This window comes from Nicotiana tabacum, chromosome 15 (genome assembly GCF_000715075.1).
Source record: "Nicotiana tabacum cultivar K326 chromosome 15, ASM71507v2, whole genome shotgun sequence".
NCBI classification, from domain to species: domain Eukaryota; kingdom Viridiplantae; phylum Streptophyta; class Magnoliopsida; order Solanales; family Solanaceae; genus Nicotiana; species Nicotiana tabacum.
The window spans coordinates 37440904-37458483 of record NC_134094.1 but is presented as its reverse complement, the minus strand read 5'-3'; the positions used below and the strand labels follow the sequence as shown (position 1 = coordinate 37458483).

Sequence of the window (17580 nt, the reverse complement as noted above, 5' to 3'; positions counted from 1 at the left end):
GAAAAACTGGAACAATACCTGTAATGACAGAGTCAGAAGTAACTTCCTCTGTACGAGCCGGAAGAGCATAATACCTGGTCTGGCCTTCCCCTCTAGGGCAACCTCGACCTCGACCTCCCCGACCTCCACCTCGAGCTGGTTAAGCAGGTGGGCGGTAGCTGGTGCTGGAACTATAGCCTGAGGACCCAGTGGACCACGTCGTGGCTGAGAAGTCTGTGGAGGTGAAACCCTCCTAAGTCTGGGGAAAACCCTCACCATATGGCGGGTATCGCCATACTCAAAACAACCCCGCGGACGGCGTGGCTATTGTGATTGACTCGAGCCAGGTCTGCTGGATTGGCCGCTAAAAGTACCCTGAGCAGGAGGTACACTAGATACTGGCGGTGCTGAATAAGGATCCTAGCAATACACACAACCTGCTAGTAAGGAATATCCATGTCGAGCTCCCTGACCACACTAATCCTTATACTGGGGTGGAGTGACTCAATAAACCAACGAACCCTTTCTCGAACTGTGGAAACCAAGGTCGGTGTATGTCGGGCCAAATAACTTAAGCGGACTACATACTCTGATACAGCCATAGCACTCTTGCGCAATTAATCAAACTTCGTGTGACATGAGTCCCTGAGGCTCTGAGGGACATACTCTCTCAAAACCATGTCCAAGAACTGAGACCATGTAAGTGAAGCTGCCTCATCCGGACTACTAAAATCATAAGCACATCACCACTGATAGGCTGCTCCTCTAAGCTAAAAGGTGATAAAATAAACCCCACTCGTCTCCGCTACGCCCACAGTACGGAGAATACTATGACAATCCTCCTGAAAACCCTGAGCATCATCTATAGACAATCCGCTGAAGGTAGGTGGGTGGTACTTCTTGTACCTCTCAAGTCTGAGTTGCTCTGCCTCAAAAGCGGCTGTCCTAGTCTCATGCTGAACCGGGGCTATCGGCGGCATAGGAATGAACTATGGGGCTTGATCAACCTGTACCTTATGCTTAGGAGTGCAGGCTGCGGGAGATTGTGCCCCTCTCCCGGCCTGAGATATGGCGGGAGCTAATGGAATCTATCCAGCCTGAGCTAAGGTGCTGAACATTCTCATGAAGTGGGCTAGAGTCTCCTAGAGGGTTGGTGCAGCAATAGGTATCTCCGGTGCATGCCCTCCAGCTGGAACTGCTAGGGGCTCCTCTATCGCAGCTCGCGCGGGTGCTCTGGCTGCACCGCGTGGCCATACTCTACCTCGGCCTCTGGCAGCTCTAGCAGGAGGCGCGGGTGCCTGGTCATCAGATCCTCCGGTACGGGTCCTCACCATCTGTGAGAAAGAATAGAATAGAGAATTTTTAGAATTTGATGTCAATAACTCGCACGACAAGGAATCAAAAGAAGTATGATTGTTCCTAACAGTTCCATAGCATCCCGAAGATAAGTACAGATGTCTCCGTACTTATCCGCAAGACTCTAATAAACCGGATTATGACTCACGACACCTATAAACATAGAGCTCTGATACCAACTTTTCATGACCAAAATTCTCCCTCCGTGAAGCGTCATGACAGCACCTAGTCTCTACGACTAGGTAATCCTAACACTTGCGGAAATGAAATGAAAAATATGTGAATTTAACACCTAACACTAACAGATATTTTAATATACAATTGAGATGCCACTCGGCATATACAATAATCAACTCTTGGAATATACATGACACTCTCAAGACCCGGAACATCGTAAGTCACAAGATTCTACGAGGAATATACTATTCCGGAATATACTGTTCTATACATCATTGTCTATAGAAATAAGAACAAATTCAATATAGGGTGATAGAGGGGGACTCCGAGGATCTGCGGGCATGGGCAGATGTACCTTGAAGTTCTCTAAAGACAACAACGACTACAACTAAGGACGAGGCTGGTAAAAGGAACCTGGATATGCATACGAAAACATGTGCAAGAAAGGGCGTGAGTACACCACAACGGTACCCAGTAAGTGCCGAATCTAACCTCGGTCGAGTAGTGACAAGGTCCGGTCAGGCCCACTGGTATATAATAATGAAAACTGGAGAATAAGCAGTATAATAAGAGACTAAAGTTCAACAAAGGAAAGCACAGTGAAATAATATAACAGTGCACGGAATTAAGCGACAGGGGATCTCCCGAGATACCGTCTCGTAGTCCCAAAAGTAAATATGCACGGAGAACTCCCGAGGTACCGCCTCTTAGTCTCAAAGTAAATGTGAATGGGGATCTCCCGGGATACCGTCCCATAATCGTAAAAGTAAATATGCAAGGGGATCTCCCGGGATACCGTCCCGTGGTCCCAAAAGTAAATATGCAGGGGGTCTCCCGGGATACCGTCCCGTAGTCCCAAGAGTAAATACACAACACAATCAATTACAAACGACAAGTACAACAAGAGAATCTGCAGTCAAGACTAAGTACAAGTCGGGAAAGGAGCATGAATTCAATAGGCATGCTGCAAAGAGTTCAATTAAGCAAATAAGGCACATAGACATGTTATTCTAAGTTAACAGGGTAACTATGTATGCTAGTATAATCAATTAAGGTGGAAACATGGAATTTCTCAGTAAATATCAGGTTTTTCAACAAATAGTCCTTGTACACACTCGTCACCTCGCGTACACAATGCTCAAATAATAAACTCTGTACAAAATCCCAAGGGTATTTCCCCTACAGAAGATTAGGCAAGCCACTTACCTCAAACCAAGTTCAATCAATCCATAACAATGCTCTTTCCATGAATATCCGACTCCGAATGGCCCAAATCTAGCCATAATCAATTACATACCATAAATACAACAACAAGAAATTAATCTAATTAATGAAATCAAAGCTAAGGCAAAAAATTAGAAAAACGTCACAAAAATCCTCCCCGGGCCTACATCTTGGAATCGAGTAAAAGTCACAAAATATGAACACCCATTCACTCACGAGTTCACTCGTACCAAAATTATCCAATTCCGATGTCAAAATCTCAATCAAAACCCAAAATCATAGTTGAAGAACGTCTTCCTATTTTTTCCCAATTTTCAACCCAAATCCGAAATTTAATGATGAAATTAATGATAGATTAATGGGATATAACCAAAATCAAGTGTAGAATTATTACCCATTTGATGTCTCTGAAAATCCCCCAAAATCGCGTCCAAATCCGAGCTCCCAAACTCAAGTTTTGATAAAAATGGTCAAACCCTCATTTTTGTAATGTTTAATACTACCCAGTGATTCCTTAATCGCGATCGTGGAAACAGCCTCGCGATCGCGAAGCACAAATTCGCTGCCCCAGAATTTAACCCTACCCGAACGCAGAAATCTCCATGCGAATGCAGTTCACTAGCTCTCATGATTACGCGATCGCGAATAACCTCACCCGTTCGCGAAGAATAACCCTTAAATTCCACTACTGCTTTACTTCCTCTTCGCGAACGTGGCCTAACTCACGCATTCGCGATGAATAGCCTGACCAACCTACGCGATTGCATCCTCAAATTCATGCACGCAAAGAACAACTTAGATGGCCTCTCAGATTGCCTTACGCTATCGCGAGACCTCCCTGGCGAACGTGACGAAGTAGAAGTTTGCAATATAACACCAGAAAATCTGCTATCTTCCTTAAGTCCATAATGGTTTGTTGAGCATCCGAAACACACCCGAGGCCCGGGGGGGCCTCAACCAAACATACCAACCAATCCCAAAATACCATACGAACTTAGTCGAGCACTCAAACTACATCAAACAACGCTAAAATCACGCCCTCCAATTCAAACATAATGAACTTGAAACTTCCAAATCTGACAACTGATGCTGAAACCAACCAAATCACGTCCGATTGACCCTAAATTTTGCACACAGGTCATATTAAAACCTACGGACCTATTCCAACTTCCGGAATCAGAATCCAACCCCGGTATCAAAACTTCACTACCGGTCCAAATCTCCAAAACTTCGACTTTCGCCATTTCAAGACTTAATGAGCTACAGACCTCCAAAACACAATCCGGATAAGCCCCTGAGTCCAAAATCACCTAACGGAGCTAACGGAACAGATGTAAATCCATTCTAAAGTCATCTTCATATAGTTCCGACTACGATCCAAATCCTAAGGCTTAAACCTCTATTTAGGGACTAAGTATCCCAAAACACTCAAAAAAACAAAACGAAACCTCTCGGCAAGTCGTAATAGCAGAAATAGATATGGGAGAAGTAGTTAATAGGGGATCGGGGCTATAACTCTCAAAATAACCGGCCGGGTCGTTACATTTGACATGCCAATATATATGGATTAGTTAACTTCTTGTTATGCCACCCTTGTTTGCCATACAAGGTAGTTGAGTTTCAATTATCAAAATTTATCCAGTTTTGTCTTAAGAGGGAGACAAGTTGCAAAGATAGATAAGCTTATATTATATATAAAGGCTCAATGTTACTAAAGAATAATTGTTGGGGTTCTCTTAGATATGATAAAATCCATAGGGGACAAAGACCTAGCTGGGAAAAGGTACCAATAGTAATAGAATTCTTTGATATATTTTCTGAATATTTAATAGGACTACTTTCGGTGTGAAAGACAAAGTTTAGTTGACACCTGACATTCAACCTATATATAAACCCCCATACTTTATGACACGGATAGAGTTAGAAAGAGCTAAAGGAAGAAAAACAAATGGCAAGACTACTAGATAAGAGTTTATTTGATCTGAGTATATTTTCATGGGGGTACACCAGAGGTATTTGTGTAAAAGAAACATAAGTCTTTAAGGATGTGCATAGATTAAAAGCAGTTTGAATAACGTAAAAATGCACAATAAGTATACATTGCCTCATATAACTGACTTGCTTAATCAGTTGCTTTGAATCCAATAAGAAGATATTCCTAGACAATAGTCCGAACTCGGCACAGTATTATGAGTTCCTTGTGATTCCTTTCGGACTTACCAATGCTCCAGCTGAATTCTTGACTTAATGAATTGGTTGTTCATGTTATTTTGGACAGATTTATCATAGCGTTTATTGATGATATTCTACTATATTCTCGTAGCCAAGAAATATGAAGATCATTTGAGAATTGCATTGCCAACATTGCAAGAATATCAGCTCTATTCTATGTTTTCCAAATGCGAATTTTTTCTAGACTCAGTAGCATTTCTTGGGCATGTTGTATCTGAAGATAGAATTATGGTGATCAAAACGACATAAGCAGTTCAAGAATAGTCAAGACCTACTACTCCTACAATGATGCACAATTTCTTGGACTTGGCAGGCTATTGCAGGCTCTTCGTGCATGATTTTCTTTTCCCAGAATAACAGTGCCACTAACCAAGTTAACACATCGAAATGAAATATCCTAGCGAATTGAGGAATGTGAGAGGGCCTTCGGAAGCTAAAAACCATATTTGACAACCACTCCAGAATTAGCCTTACCGTCAAGTTCTAAAGGACTCATGATATTCGGTAATGCTTTGAGCACGAGATTAGGATGTGTTCTTGTGCAAAATGGTTATATTATAGCTTATGCTCCGAGACTATAAAAAGTACGAGAAAAACTATCCTACTCATGATTAGGAATTAGATGCAATGGTTGTTGCACTGAAGGTTTGGATGCTTTATATATACGGTGAAACTTATGAGATTCATACTAATGACAAGAACTTAGAGTATATTTTCAAGCAGAGAAATTTGAATCTTTGGTAGTGTTGGTGGATTAAAATTCTTGAGGACCATGATTGTTCCATTGGGTATCATTATGGAAACGCCAATATTGTGGTTGATGCATTGAACGAAAAATCTATGGGCAGCTTGGCACATATAGTTCTACCAAAAAGACCTTTGGCTAAAAATATTTAGTGACTAAAGGGTACATGTATCAAATTTAGTATGGAGAATGTAGAGATATTATTGGCTTGTGTTAAAGCTAAGTCTTCACTAGTAGAGATCATAAAGGTCACTAAATATGAAGATGGTGATTATATAAATATCGAGATGAGGTCTTAGCTAGTAAAAAATAAGATTATGACTATTGATAGTGGTATTTTTCGACCAAGTAACTGCTTATGTGTACCATATATAGATAGGTTAGGACGAGTTATTCTTGAGGAACTTAATACTCTAGATACACTGTACATTCGGGGTACAATAAAATGTACCATGACTAGAAAAAAATTATATTTGTGAGAAAATAAAGAAGAAAGATTTCTTTAACTTGTTTATGACTATTTGACTTATAGCATGTCAAGGTTAGAATTTGCGATTTGCAGGACCACTACAACACCTCGAGATTTTAAAGTGGAAATAAAATAAAATAATAGTAAATTTTATGATAAAACTATCTCAAACGGTTAAAGGTTATGATTATATTTGGAACATTATAATTGGTTGAATAGTAGGTACATTCTTTGCTAGTCAAAACTTCCAGCACTGAGATGAAATATGCACATATATGCACGAATGGAAAATAAAATTTATCCGACTCCGTGGGGTTTTATTGTGCATCATTTCTGATAGAGAATCACAATTTACCGCATACTTTTGAAATATCTTTCCAACAAGTATTGAGTACACGAGTAGATATTTGTAATGCCTCTCATCCGCTATCAGATGGGTAATCTGAACATAATGTACAAATCTTGGAGAACAAATGTTCTTTATTTTTGAGATAGTTGAGATTCTTATCGACCTTTTTACCTGAGTTTGTTTATAACACTAGCTTGTAGTTAAGTATCCAGATGGATCCATATAAAGCCTTGTCAGATGGTTGTAAGTCGGTCATACTAAGGTATTAAGACTATACCTACAGATTAAAAAAATAATTAGGACTAGACTTGTTATAAGAAGTGGCTGATTAGTTCATTTGACTCAGATAGGACTGCTCACATCACAAAGCAGACAAAAGTCTTATGTAAATAACATGAAAATAGACTTAGAATGTATAGCAAGAGACCGAGTGATCCTACGAGTCTCCCCTATGAAAAGCGTGATGCAATTTGGGGAAAAAAGGAGGGAAGATGAATTCAAGGTTTATAAGATTATAAGAGGTACTTGATGGGATGGAAGTCATGCTTATCGTTTGACACTTCTTGCTGAGTTATTTTTTTTAGTGTTCGATGTTTCTATTATAAAAAACTGTATATTGGACTTCTCTTATATGCTTGTAACACCGATTATCCAACTTTGATGAGAAATTAACTTGCAACGAAGAGTCGATCGCTAGTGCTGACAGATTAATAAAGTTACGATCAAAAGAATTTATGTTTGCGAAGGTCTTATGAAACCTATTTCATTGAAGAAGCTACTTAGGAAGAGAAAGATACTATATGAGTCAGATATCCTTACTTTATTCAGTCTATAGGGATGCACTTTATTTGAAATTCGGGGACTGAATTTAATAGGAGGGGAAGAATGTAATAACCCATAATTTTAACTAAGGACAAATTGGTCATTTAGCTATAAAAAAGGGACAAAGCAATTTAAAAGGCCAAAGCCCATCAGAGGGGTGGTGTGGGTTTGAGAAGGATTTGGAGAGGAGACTTGCCAGCCAACAAATAGAGTACAACTTGGAAAATTAGGGAAATATCTGCTACTCAAATCTGTAAGGAAAGTGAGAACGAGAAATTTAACAGCAACTTGGAGTCAAAAATCCAAACTGCTACTGGGACGCGATGCTTGAAGAGGAGCAATATGCATCAATTCTGTTTCTTGAGTAAGAGTACTCTGTTTGGTATCAAAGAGTTATAACAAGAAACTAAAAGAACTAACAACGTAAGTCTTCTAGAAGAATTTTGGTTTCATATTGTTTAACTCTTCAATTGGAATACTAGAATTGAGTTTGGTATTTAATTATGGTGGGTAACACTAACATGGATTTTAAAGGTGAAATAAACTAGTTCATGAATAACCATGAACCTGGAATATAAAAAAAGCTACTAAGAGTTACTTTTGATATCATTATAGGTAGTCTGGCAGATAGTATTTTGAGTAACATTGAGACATGGGTAATCAGAATTGTGACTCGCTATAACTTAAACTTACTGAATTTCATGGTTAGCAGATGGTAACATAAACTTATATTGATTTATAGATTTCACACGAATTGAGAACTTGGGTCAATAAGAAGTCATACAGATTAATTGAGGTGTTTGGTATTGCGATACGAGTACTGTGAGTAGTAATCTTACTGCAATTTGTGTTTTCATAATCTGCATGGTTTATACTATATTTTGAAAATAAAAGGTGTTACCGAATGTTTGAAATTGCATGTGGGACAAGTTCTTTACTTGATATGGTACTGAATAGTTTACTTGAGATGTTTACAGTTATTTAAAAGGTTCTCAGGGTTACTAGATATGTTTTACTTTCACTTGAGATATGATTATCGTTACCGAAAATTAGATTACATGATTTGCTAAGAATTGAAATGTACTGTAATATTTTAAAAATGCTTTCACGTGAATATTTACTGTTTACAAAGAAAAGTATAAATGGGAGGAGACATTGAAGGATCCCGTAGCTAACAACAGGTTCGTTAGACCCGGTGCACCTTGTATTTACCGATTACCAAGTACAGTTATAGCCCTCGCTAGTGAAAAGTTAGAACTAGCATACAGTTACAGTTTTCCCTCGAGTAGGGACCTACAGTTATATTTGACTCCTTTTATGAAGGGGTCTACACAGTGATACAGATTACGTGATCCTTTCTTGGAAACCTCCCAAACATAAAGATTTGCTATGATAAAGTGTTTACTGAGTTTATTACCGATTTATTAAACTGATTTCTATTACAGGAAATACATGAAAAGACTGATTATATTTACCGTTTTAGAAAGGGCATTCTTATGATATTTTTTATTTGATATACTAGCATATTTTCTGACTTGTTCCCAATTAAAAATAGTTGTGGTTAAGTATTATTACTCACTGAGCTAGCAACTCACTCCCCGCTATTATTTTTATAGAGACAGCAATTGACGCAGGTGAGGATTCCATTAGTTAGAGTACGTCAACAATTCCTGGTGAGCCCCGCATTTATTCGCGTGGGCAAAGATTTTTATTTATTTGTTATAGTCAATTTCTTAAAACTCTTAGAGTCACTCCATAGTCATTTTTATGAGTCATAAATATTGTTTTATTGATATAGACTTGTGACTCGTATTAGACTTTCCTATCGTATACTTGGAGATGAAGTTAGTATTATTGTGCTGGAAATACTTCGCGAATAGAGGATTATAACTTGTTTGGTCGATATAGGTTGGTTATGTTGTTGATTTTTGATACACGTTTATTTTTGGATAGTCATAAAATAGAATAAATTCTATCCGATTTTCTGTAAATTACCGATGAGGCTTACTTGGGAGCACTTGCTCCTAAGCGCCGGTCATGATCCTAAATTGGGTCGTACTACGGTGTAGGTGAAATTATTGTTTTTGGACATCATGGAGAAGGAATAATGACATGGGATAGGATTGGTAGATGTAAACATATACACGAAATGAAGCTGGATAATCAAAGAAATGGTAAGACAGTAGACTTTGCGATAGAGAATGCTACTCGATATGTGGATAATCATCGGAGCTTCACATACAAAGAAGATGCCGACACATCCCGGGAAAGGAAAATCAAGGCTACCCAATATGATGCATTAGATTCACACTTATTGGTGCAAAAGGATAATGGCCAAAGTTGCAACAAAATAAGATTACATATGGGCCTAAACTGGGAAGAATTAGCATGGCTAGTTTTTAAATATTTTAGGTTCCATATTGTAATATTAGTGTTGAGTTCCATGCTAAACATTGATAACAAGAACTATGCACTCATCAAGATTTATTTCTTTCATCTTGTAAGACCTCATGACAATTTATTTTGCTCTGCTTTTCATTTATATATATAAAAATAACTAGCCCTGGGCACCTTGCCTAGTGGATTTGCTGGAAAAAAAATAAGGGGGTAAAATGCCTAATATTTATGAATGACCTAGAGAGAAGCTGTGGCGATTCTCGGCAGTTCTGAGGCGACTAGAGAGAGAAAGAGCTTTAATGGACGCATCGGCCACTGGCCAACCTCTAATGGAGGTTGGTCAGTCATCTTGTAACCCTAAATAACCCTCACAAACACCTACAAACCCTAGTTCGATACCTAACTACGCAAAATACCTACATGGAGAACAAATGGTGAGGTGAAATAAAATAGAAGTTAAGCAATCAATAATGCAACAAGGATTACAGCTCGCAGTTCTGGGAAAGTTTTCATATGAAAAACCAGTGATACACGAGTTAAGGAAGGTTATCCCAATTTAATGTGAATTAAAAGGCTCTTGTTCAACAGGTTTGATTGAGGATACGCATGTTTTGATCAAGATGTTGATAATGGAGGACTATATTCATTTGTTGTCCAAGACAACATTTTATTTGAAGGCTCAAGGTGATCTTTGGTAGATGAGATGCACTAAATGGAGCCCATGGTGGAAACCGGACGAGGAAGCTCCCATTGCAATTGTTGGATATCGTTTCTGGATCTTCCTCCCAATTGTTTGGTAAGGACTTTATGTTTTCTTTAGCTAATGCAGTTGGTAGGCCTCTCCATCTTGATTTTGCCACACAAAATGGCACAATACCTAGTTGTGCTAATGTCAAAGTTGATGTGAACTTATTAGCCACATTGCCTCAAAGGATAAAGATTATTGAAGAAGAAAAAGACGAGGCAAGTCCTGAGGAGTCGAAATGGATTAAAATTAAATACAATAACATATCTAAATACAACTAGGCATGTAAAACATAAGGCCATAATGAGAGTGAATTCTGGATAATTCATCTAGAGTCGCATAAAAAGTTCAATGAAGAAGGGGGTGATCATGGTAAACAGAAGGTTGTGGTTGTGCAAAGTGATGCAATTGGTACGGTTGTTGATGCTACGAAGGTCTTAACAAGTGAAAAAGTATTGGGAAAACCATTACCAAATACTATCAGGAATGAATAGATGCAAAGGAGAAAGAATAAATACCAAAGAGACATTAGAGGGTACATCATTGAGGATGCTAGGAATGATGCTACAATGACTACACAGGAGCAAAAGGAGAGGAAAGACAATGTGGTAAAAGGGAAGGGTGATACAATTGGAAAAGAGCATTTTAATGTTCCGGTGACAATTAGCAACAAATTTATTTTGTTAGAAAAAGGGGAGGTTGAAATCCAAAGACAAGTTAAAAAATAAACAGTAGAAAAAGTGTTAAAGAAGGATTAGGAAGAGGCAAAGAAGACTAATCCTAATCATACTTCCATTTAATAAAGTTCTCCGAAGAAGAATGGGGTGCAAAGTGAGGCAAAAGAAGTTCCCAATCCTAGTGTAACTGGGATTGAAGAGACAATAAAAGGGAATCCACACTTGAATGGGCTCATAGAAGATTTGGAACGAGTAAGGAATAGTTGAGAGAGATGAATGTAATAGTGAATCACTCTTGTCATGAGGTTCCATCACAAACATATGATGATTCTAAAGATATTGAGGCAAACAATGGAGTGATGAAGTTGAGATTATGGAGATAGAGGCAACTACAAATTTAAGTAACATGAAAAAGGATAAAAGAGGCAACAAAAAATATCAACATACAGCAACTGCGAGCCCTATTTCAACAGTTAACCCTAGTACTTCACTAACTAGGGTTGAGGCTGGGGAAGAAGCTAGACAATCTTCAGCTAATCCAACACCTGAGGTATAACATGGAACACATCTTGAAGATAATTTTACAAGAGGATCAGTTGGTGATGCTTCAGCTAAGAAGATCACCAATGAAACAGTAAACCCTAAGGATTCAGTCTAGTTTTTGGCCAACATTGGAAGAAATCCGGTAGAGGTTTCAAGTGAAGTTCATTTTGGGAATATTCAGGTTGATTTACCCGATAAGACAATGAGGTCTCCTTAACAAATAGTTGATGAGAAGGCGCTCAAAGACAATGAAATAGTAACTTCTGAGTTCACAGCTACAGTGAACCTTGTCTAGGGGATGTCTACAATTTGCAATTCAAAGCTAGTCAAGAGGCTGTGATGGCAAGTGATGAGCTATTGGAAGAGTCTACAAGGATATCACAAGATCAAATTGCTTCTGTTCCTACGGCAAGTACACTGGAATCTGGGCAAAGCAACAATGCTATACAAGTAACTGCTCCAGTTGTAGATGATCCTGGGTTACTAGCTGGAAAACTTTTCAGTGTCACAAGTGGCATTTTGGCTAAAGGAATTCTTATTAATAATAAGGGTCAAAGAGAGTTGGGAATGATAGCCCAAAATCATGAACCAAACCCGTTTGCCCTACATGTGATGGATGATGATCAAGGTGAAGAGGAAGACTTAGGGGAGGACATAGAGGAGGAATCTACAGATGGAAACTTTAAACAAGCAGTGAGAGATTGTGATGTATCTCCCAAAAGTATGGACAAGAAGAAATCAGCTGGCAAACCATCAAGGAGACAAAAGAAAGATAATAAAGACAATGTACCTTTAAGGGTGCAACCAAAAGGGTGTGTGATCTCTCTTTCCAAATAATCTTATTGATAATGCTCTAATGTGGAATGTAAGGTCGATAAACACATAAAAAGCTTTCAACAGGTTGCTTAACCTACATAGAAAGTAAATTTTTACTTGATAGGATTGATGGAATATTGGCAAGACATCAACAAGTTCGAGGAGTATAGAAGGAAGCTGAGGATTCACTCTGCTTATACTAATATGAATGGTAAGATATTGGCTTTTGTTGATGAAGATATTTATATCAACATTGCGATTAAAATGGAAACACAAATGACATTGAAGTTGTTTCATAGGAGTCTGAGTAAGGAGTTATATGTGCCTCTAGTATATGCCAAATGTGATGCAATAGAAAGAAATGAGCTCTGGGATTCTCTGTACCACTTAGCTTCAGACATGGAATCTCCTTGGCTTGTAGGAGGAGATTTCAATGTGATTTTATCTAAGGAGGAGAAATATGAGGGCCTTCCAGTATATTTAAGTGAAGTAGAAGACTTTGCACATTGTGTGGACACATGTGCTTTGTATGATCTAGGCTTTAAGGGAAGTTTGTATACTTGGTAGAATGAGAGGTCTGATATTGATTGCATCTTTAAGAGGCTTAGTAGGTTCTTTGCAAATCAATAGTTCTTAGACTTATTCCCAGCATTGGAGGTAGAGCACCTGATCAAGTATGGCCCAGACCATGCCCCTCTCTTATTGTCTTGTAACATTGACATTGTCCAAGTTAAGAAACCTTTCATGTTTCTTAACTTCTGGACCAAACATGAGACATTTCTGAATGTGGTGAAGGAGAACTTGATAGCATATACCATGTGCAATCCCATTCTTATTATTCTAAAGTAAGTTGAAGAAGTGAAGCCTTCTTTGGCAGCTTGGAGCAAGGAGACATTTGGAGACATTTTTAAATAAATTACAGCACTAGAGAATGTAATTAAGGTGCATGAGATTGAGTTTGAATTGAATCCAACAACCTAGAACATAGCAAAGTTGTACAAGGTAGAAGCTGATCTTACAAGATACTATCATCTTGAAGAGGAGTTTTGGAGACAAAAGGATGGAATGAAGTGGTTTAAGGATGAGGATAGAAACACTAAGTTCTTTCACGTTCATGTGAGAGGCAAGAGGAAAAGGCTGCAGGTATCTAGAATATTTGACAAAAATGATAATTGGATTGAATCCCACGAAGAAATGGTAAAGGAGGCAGTAGACTCTTTCCAGGCTCAATGCACTGAAGAAATGATTCCTAATAACTTTGATATCATTAATCTTGTTCTTAGGATGATTTTTGTTGAGCCAAATAAAAGGATGTGGGAAGAACCTACCATGGAAGAGGTTAAGGAAGCAGTGTATGGTCTGAATAGTGATAGTGCTAATGGTCCTGATGGATTCACTGGTAAGTTTTAACATGCTAGCTGGGAGGTTATCTATTCTGATGTGCTTAATATGGTGACGGAATTATTTTGTGGTGTAGAACTTTCAAAGTTCATCACTCACACAAACCTAGTGTTGCTTCCAAAGAAAAAGAATGTAGCTGTATTTTCAGATACGAGGCCAATCAGTTTAAGAAAATTCTCCAACAAGATCATATCAAGAGTGATCCATGATAGGTTAGTAGAGCTACTGCCTTCATCAATCTCCCCTAATCAGACTGTTTGTATTAAATGTAGAAGTATTATGGAGAATATCATATTAACTCGGCAGATCATAAAAGACATAAGGTTGAGAGGGAAGCCATCTAATGTGGTCATCAAATTGGACATGGAAAAGGCTTATGATAGAGTTTCATGGTTATTTTTGACAAAGGTGCTGAGGCAAAAGGGATTTGGAGAGATCTTCATTGACATGATATTAAGATTAGTTTCTAATAACCGGTACTCATTACTTTTGAATGGGCATGCCAATGGCTTTTTCAAGTCTTTTAGGGGTGTTAAACGAAGAGATCCCATTTCTCCTACTTTGTTTATTTTAGTAGCTGAAGTGCTGGGGAGAGCTTTAGATTCCCTGTTTGACAATCAAGATTTCATAGTTTTTAGTATGCCAAAGTGGAGTCACAACATCAACTATCTATCCTATGCAGATGATACAATCATTTTCTACTCTTCTCACTATGGGGCAGTACAGCTTATCATGAATGTATTGGAGGAATATGAGGCAACTTCAGATCAGAAGATCAACAAGGAAAAGTCTTCATTTTATATGCATGAAGGTGGACCTGCAAATGAAGTTAACACTGTCCATTTGATCACTGAGTTTCAAAGACACCCATTCCCATTTACATATTTGGAATGCCCTATATTCTACATCAGTAGGTAGAAAGATTTTTACAAGAACATTATCTTCAAAGTTCACGAGATACTATCATTATGGAAGGGTAAGCTATTATCAATTGGGTATCGAGCAGTATTGATATCACATGTGCTAAAGAGCATGCCAATACACCTATTGTCAGTTGTGGATCCACCAGTGTATGTGATCAACCAATTGCACAAGATGTTTGCTCGATTCTACTGGAGCAACTTAGGTAATCGAAGGGAAAGACATTGGGCTTCATGGGAGAATTTATGCCTACCTAAAAGTGAGGGAGGTCTTGGTTTTATATCATTACATGATATGTCAAAGGCGTTGTTTGCAAGGCTTTGGTTGAACTATAGAACAAAGGACTCACTATGGTCTACATTTATGAGAAACAAGTACTGCAAGAAGATCAATAAAGTAGTGGTACCATGGAGACATAGATCTCATGTGTGGAGGAAAATGCTTCAAATGAGGGATGAGGTGGATCACTAAGTGTGGTGGAAACTGAAGAGTTGAAAGTCCTACTTCTGGTATGATAATTGGACTATACTTGAACCTTTTTTTCATGCTTCAGGTCCAGACCATTGGTGTGATGAATCCATAAGATATGTTGATGAAGTGATGGAGAATAGGGTATGGAATGAAGTACTTTTGAGAGAACTACTGCCTAATCAACTTGCTGATCATGTTTTGGATAATATCATACCACCCACTGATCACTATATGAAGGACAAGCCTTGGAGGCAACTGGAAACAAAAGGTTAATTTACAGTGAAATCTGCATGGCATTACATAAGAAGGAGAATGGAGGAAAGTAAATTGTACAAGTTATTTTGGGTGAAGGGGATTCCTTTCAAGATCAGCTTCTTTATGTGGAAGTTATGGAAAGCAAAAGTACCTTTAGATGATTGGTTCCTAAGGCTGGGGTACTTTACAACATCAAGATGTCGGTGCTGTGGGAACCCTGAAGAAGAGACATTGCCTCGTGTCTTCTTGACATCTCCAGCTGCCAGATTTATGTGGAACTACTTTGGTGCACCTACATGGATCAAAACTGAAGGGAAACAACTTGTACAAGTTATAGATGAATGGTGGAGCAAACCTCCTAATACAAGTTTAAAGGCAGTATACCAAGCTATGCCAAGTCTGATTGTGTGGCACTTATAGATGAAGAGGAATTCAAGAAAGCATGGAAAGAATGTATCCATTAATAGGTTGATATTTCAAATAACAATCTCAATACAAATGTTACTGAAGGTAAGAAGGCCATATTTCAAGGGTATTAATCCTAACTGGCCGGATCTACATGAGAAGTTATTACATCATATCCCTATATTGAGGTATACTAAGGTGTTGTGGAAATTGCCTCTTGATGGTTGGATTAAATGTAATACTGATGGGGCCAGTAGAGGGGACAATGGAGGAGTTTCATATGGTTTTTGCATAAGGGATGGAATAGGAGATCTTATTTATGCCCAGGCAGATGCAGTTCATGATGCAACTAATAACATAGGTGAAGCACATGCTATTTTTGAAGCTCTCAGGTACATAATTCATATGCAGTTTCCTCCATGAATAATTGAGGCTGACGCTTTACTCATGAAGAAAGTGTTGGAGGAAGTGTGGGAACCACCTTGGAATATAGTTAATCAAATTAATGAAATCAAAACTCTACTATCTACGGGTGTATTCCAAGTAGTTCATGTATCGAGGGAAGGTAACAAGTTAAATGATCATTTAGCTAATTGGTCGTTGGATCAACAAGCCATTATATAGGTGCACTCCTTTTGGGAACTAGACACACAAGGGAGAAAGATTCTGAACAATACAAGCTCCAAATACCTTACCTTAGGGTAAGGACTGCCAAGACAAAGGAGTATTGTTCATGGATATGAAATCAAGGAGAAGATTTCTGATTGGAAAGGGGAAGAGAAGGTCTGCTGGAGGAATGGGGTAATCTATAAGGGAAGCAGATGGCGTTACACTTCCAACTCAAATCCTTAGGGAGGAGAGAAGGAAGAATGTTTTCTCTAACATGTTTTCTGATTTTGTAGGTACTTTGGATGGAGCTTGGTTCTATATTGTGACCAAACCTATTAGGGTGGTATTAGTATCTTTGATACTCATTCCCTATAGGTGCAACCACCCCATAGTTCAGCCCAAGTATACATGTATCCAGGCAAAGAAAAGGCTGCATATAAGCCTTAACTTCTAGATCCATATACATATCCTGGATGGAGGAAACGGGGAGTACTACAATAAAAATGCAAATTCCCTTGCATCTACTACTTCATGAGGATCACACAAAGTAATTATAGCAAAGCACATCAAGCTACAATGACCATATACATGCGCAAGTACTTTTTACGGCCCAGATCAGATATGACTACCCATGGGACTTCTCATCTTTATGCGGATCATTTTAGCAATAGAGGGAGAATCTACCAGTTACAATGGACATCTATCATACATGAGGAAGCTAACTACAACAGGTTCTCAGCAAGAAGGATCAGGAATGAACGCGTAACAAGGAACCAAAGGCGCAACAACACCACTATTGCCTTGAACTGGATTTGCATCCTCGAATATTTTGAGTGCAATCTGCTTACAAGGCAGTCTTTGTCAAGCTTATATTTCAGTCAAAGAGATTAAGTGGAGTTGCCTAAAGCTCAAAATAACAAGTGTAAATGCCTAAAATCAAATGCAATGAGAGGCAGCTATTCAATTATTTTTTCCGAGCCATGTGCA

General features: G+C 38.5%; 1 protein-coding gene across 1 annotated transcript; it reads left to right on the top strand.

Moving 5' to 3' along the window:
* The first annotated feature begins 15636 nt into the window (after positions 1-15636).
* Positions 15637-16932, top strand: LOC142169583 (uncharacterized). Its single transcript, XM_075231464.1, has 3 exons — positions 15637-15957; positions 16090-16376; positions 16887-16932. The coding sequence occupies exons 1-3, from the start codon at positions 15637-15639 to the stop codon at positions 16930-16932; spliced, it is 654 nt and encodes a 217-aa protein (XP_075087565.1).
* Positions 16933-17580: the final 648 nt, after the last annotated feature.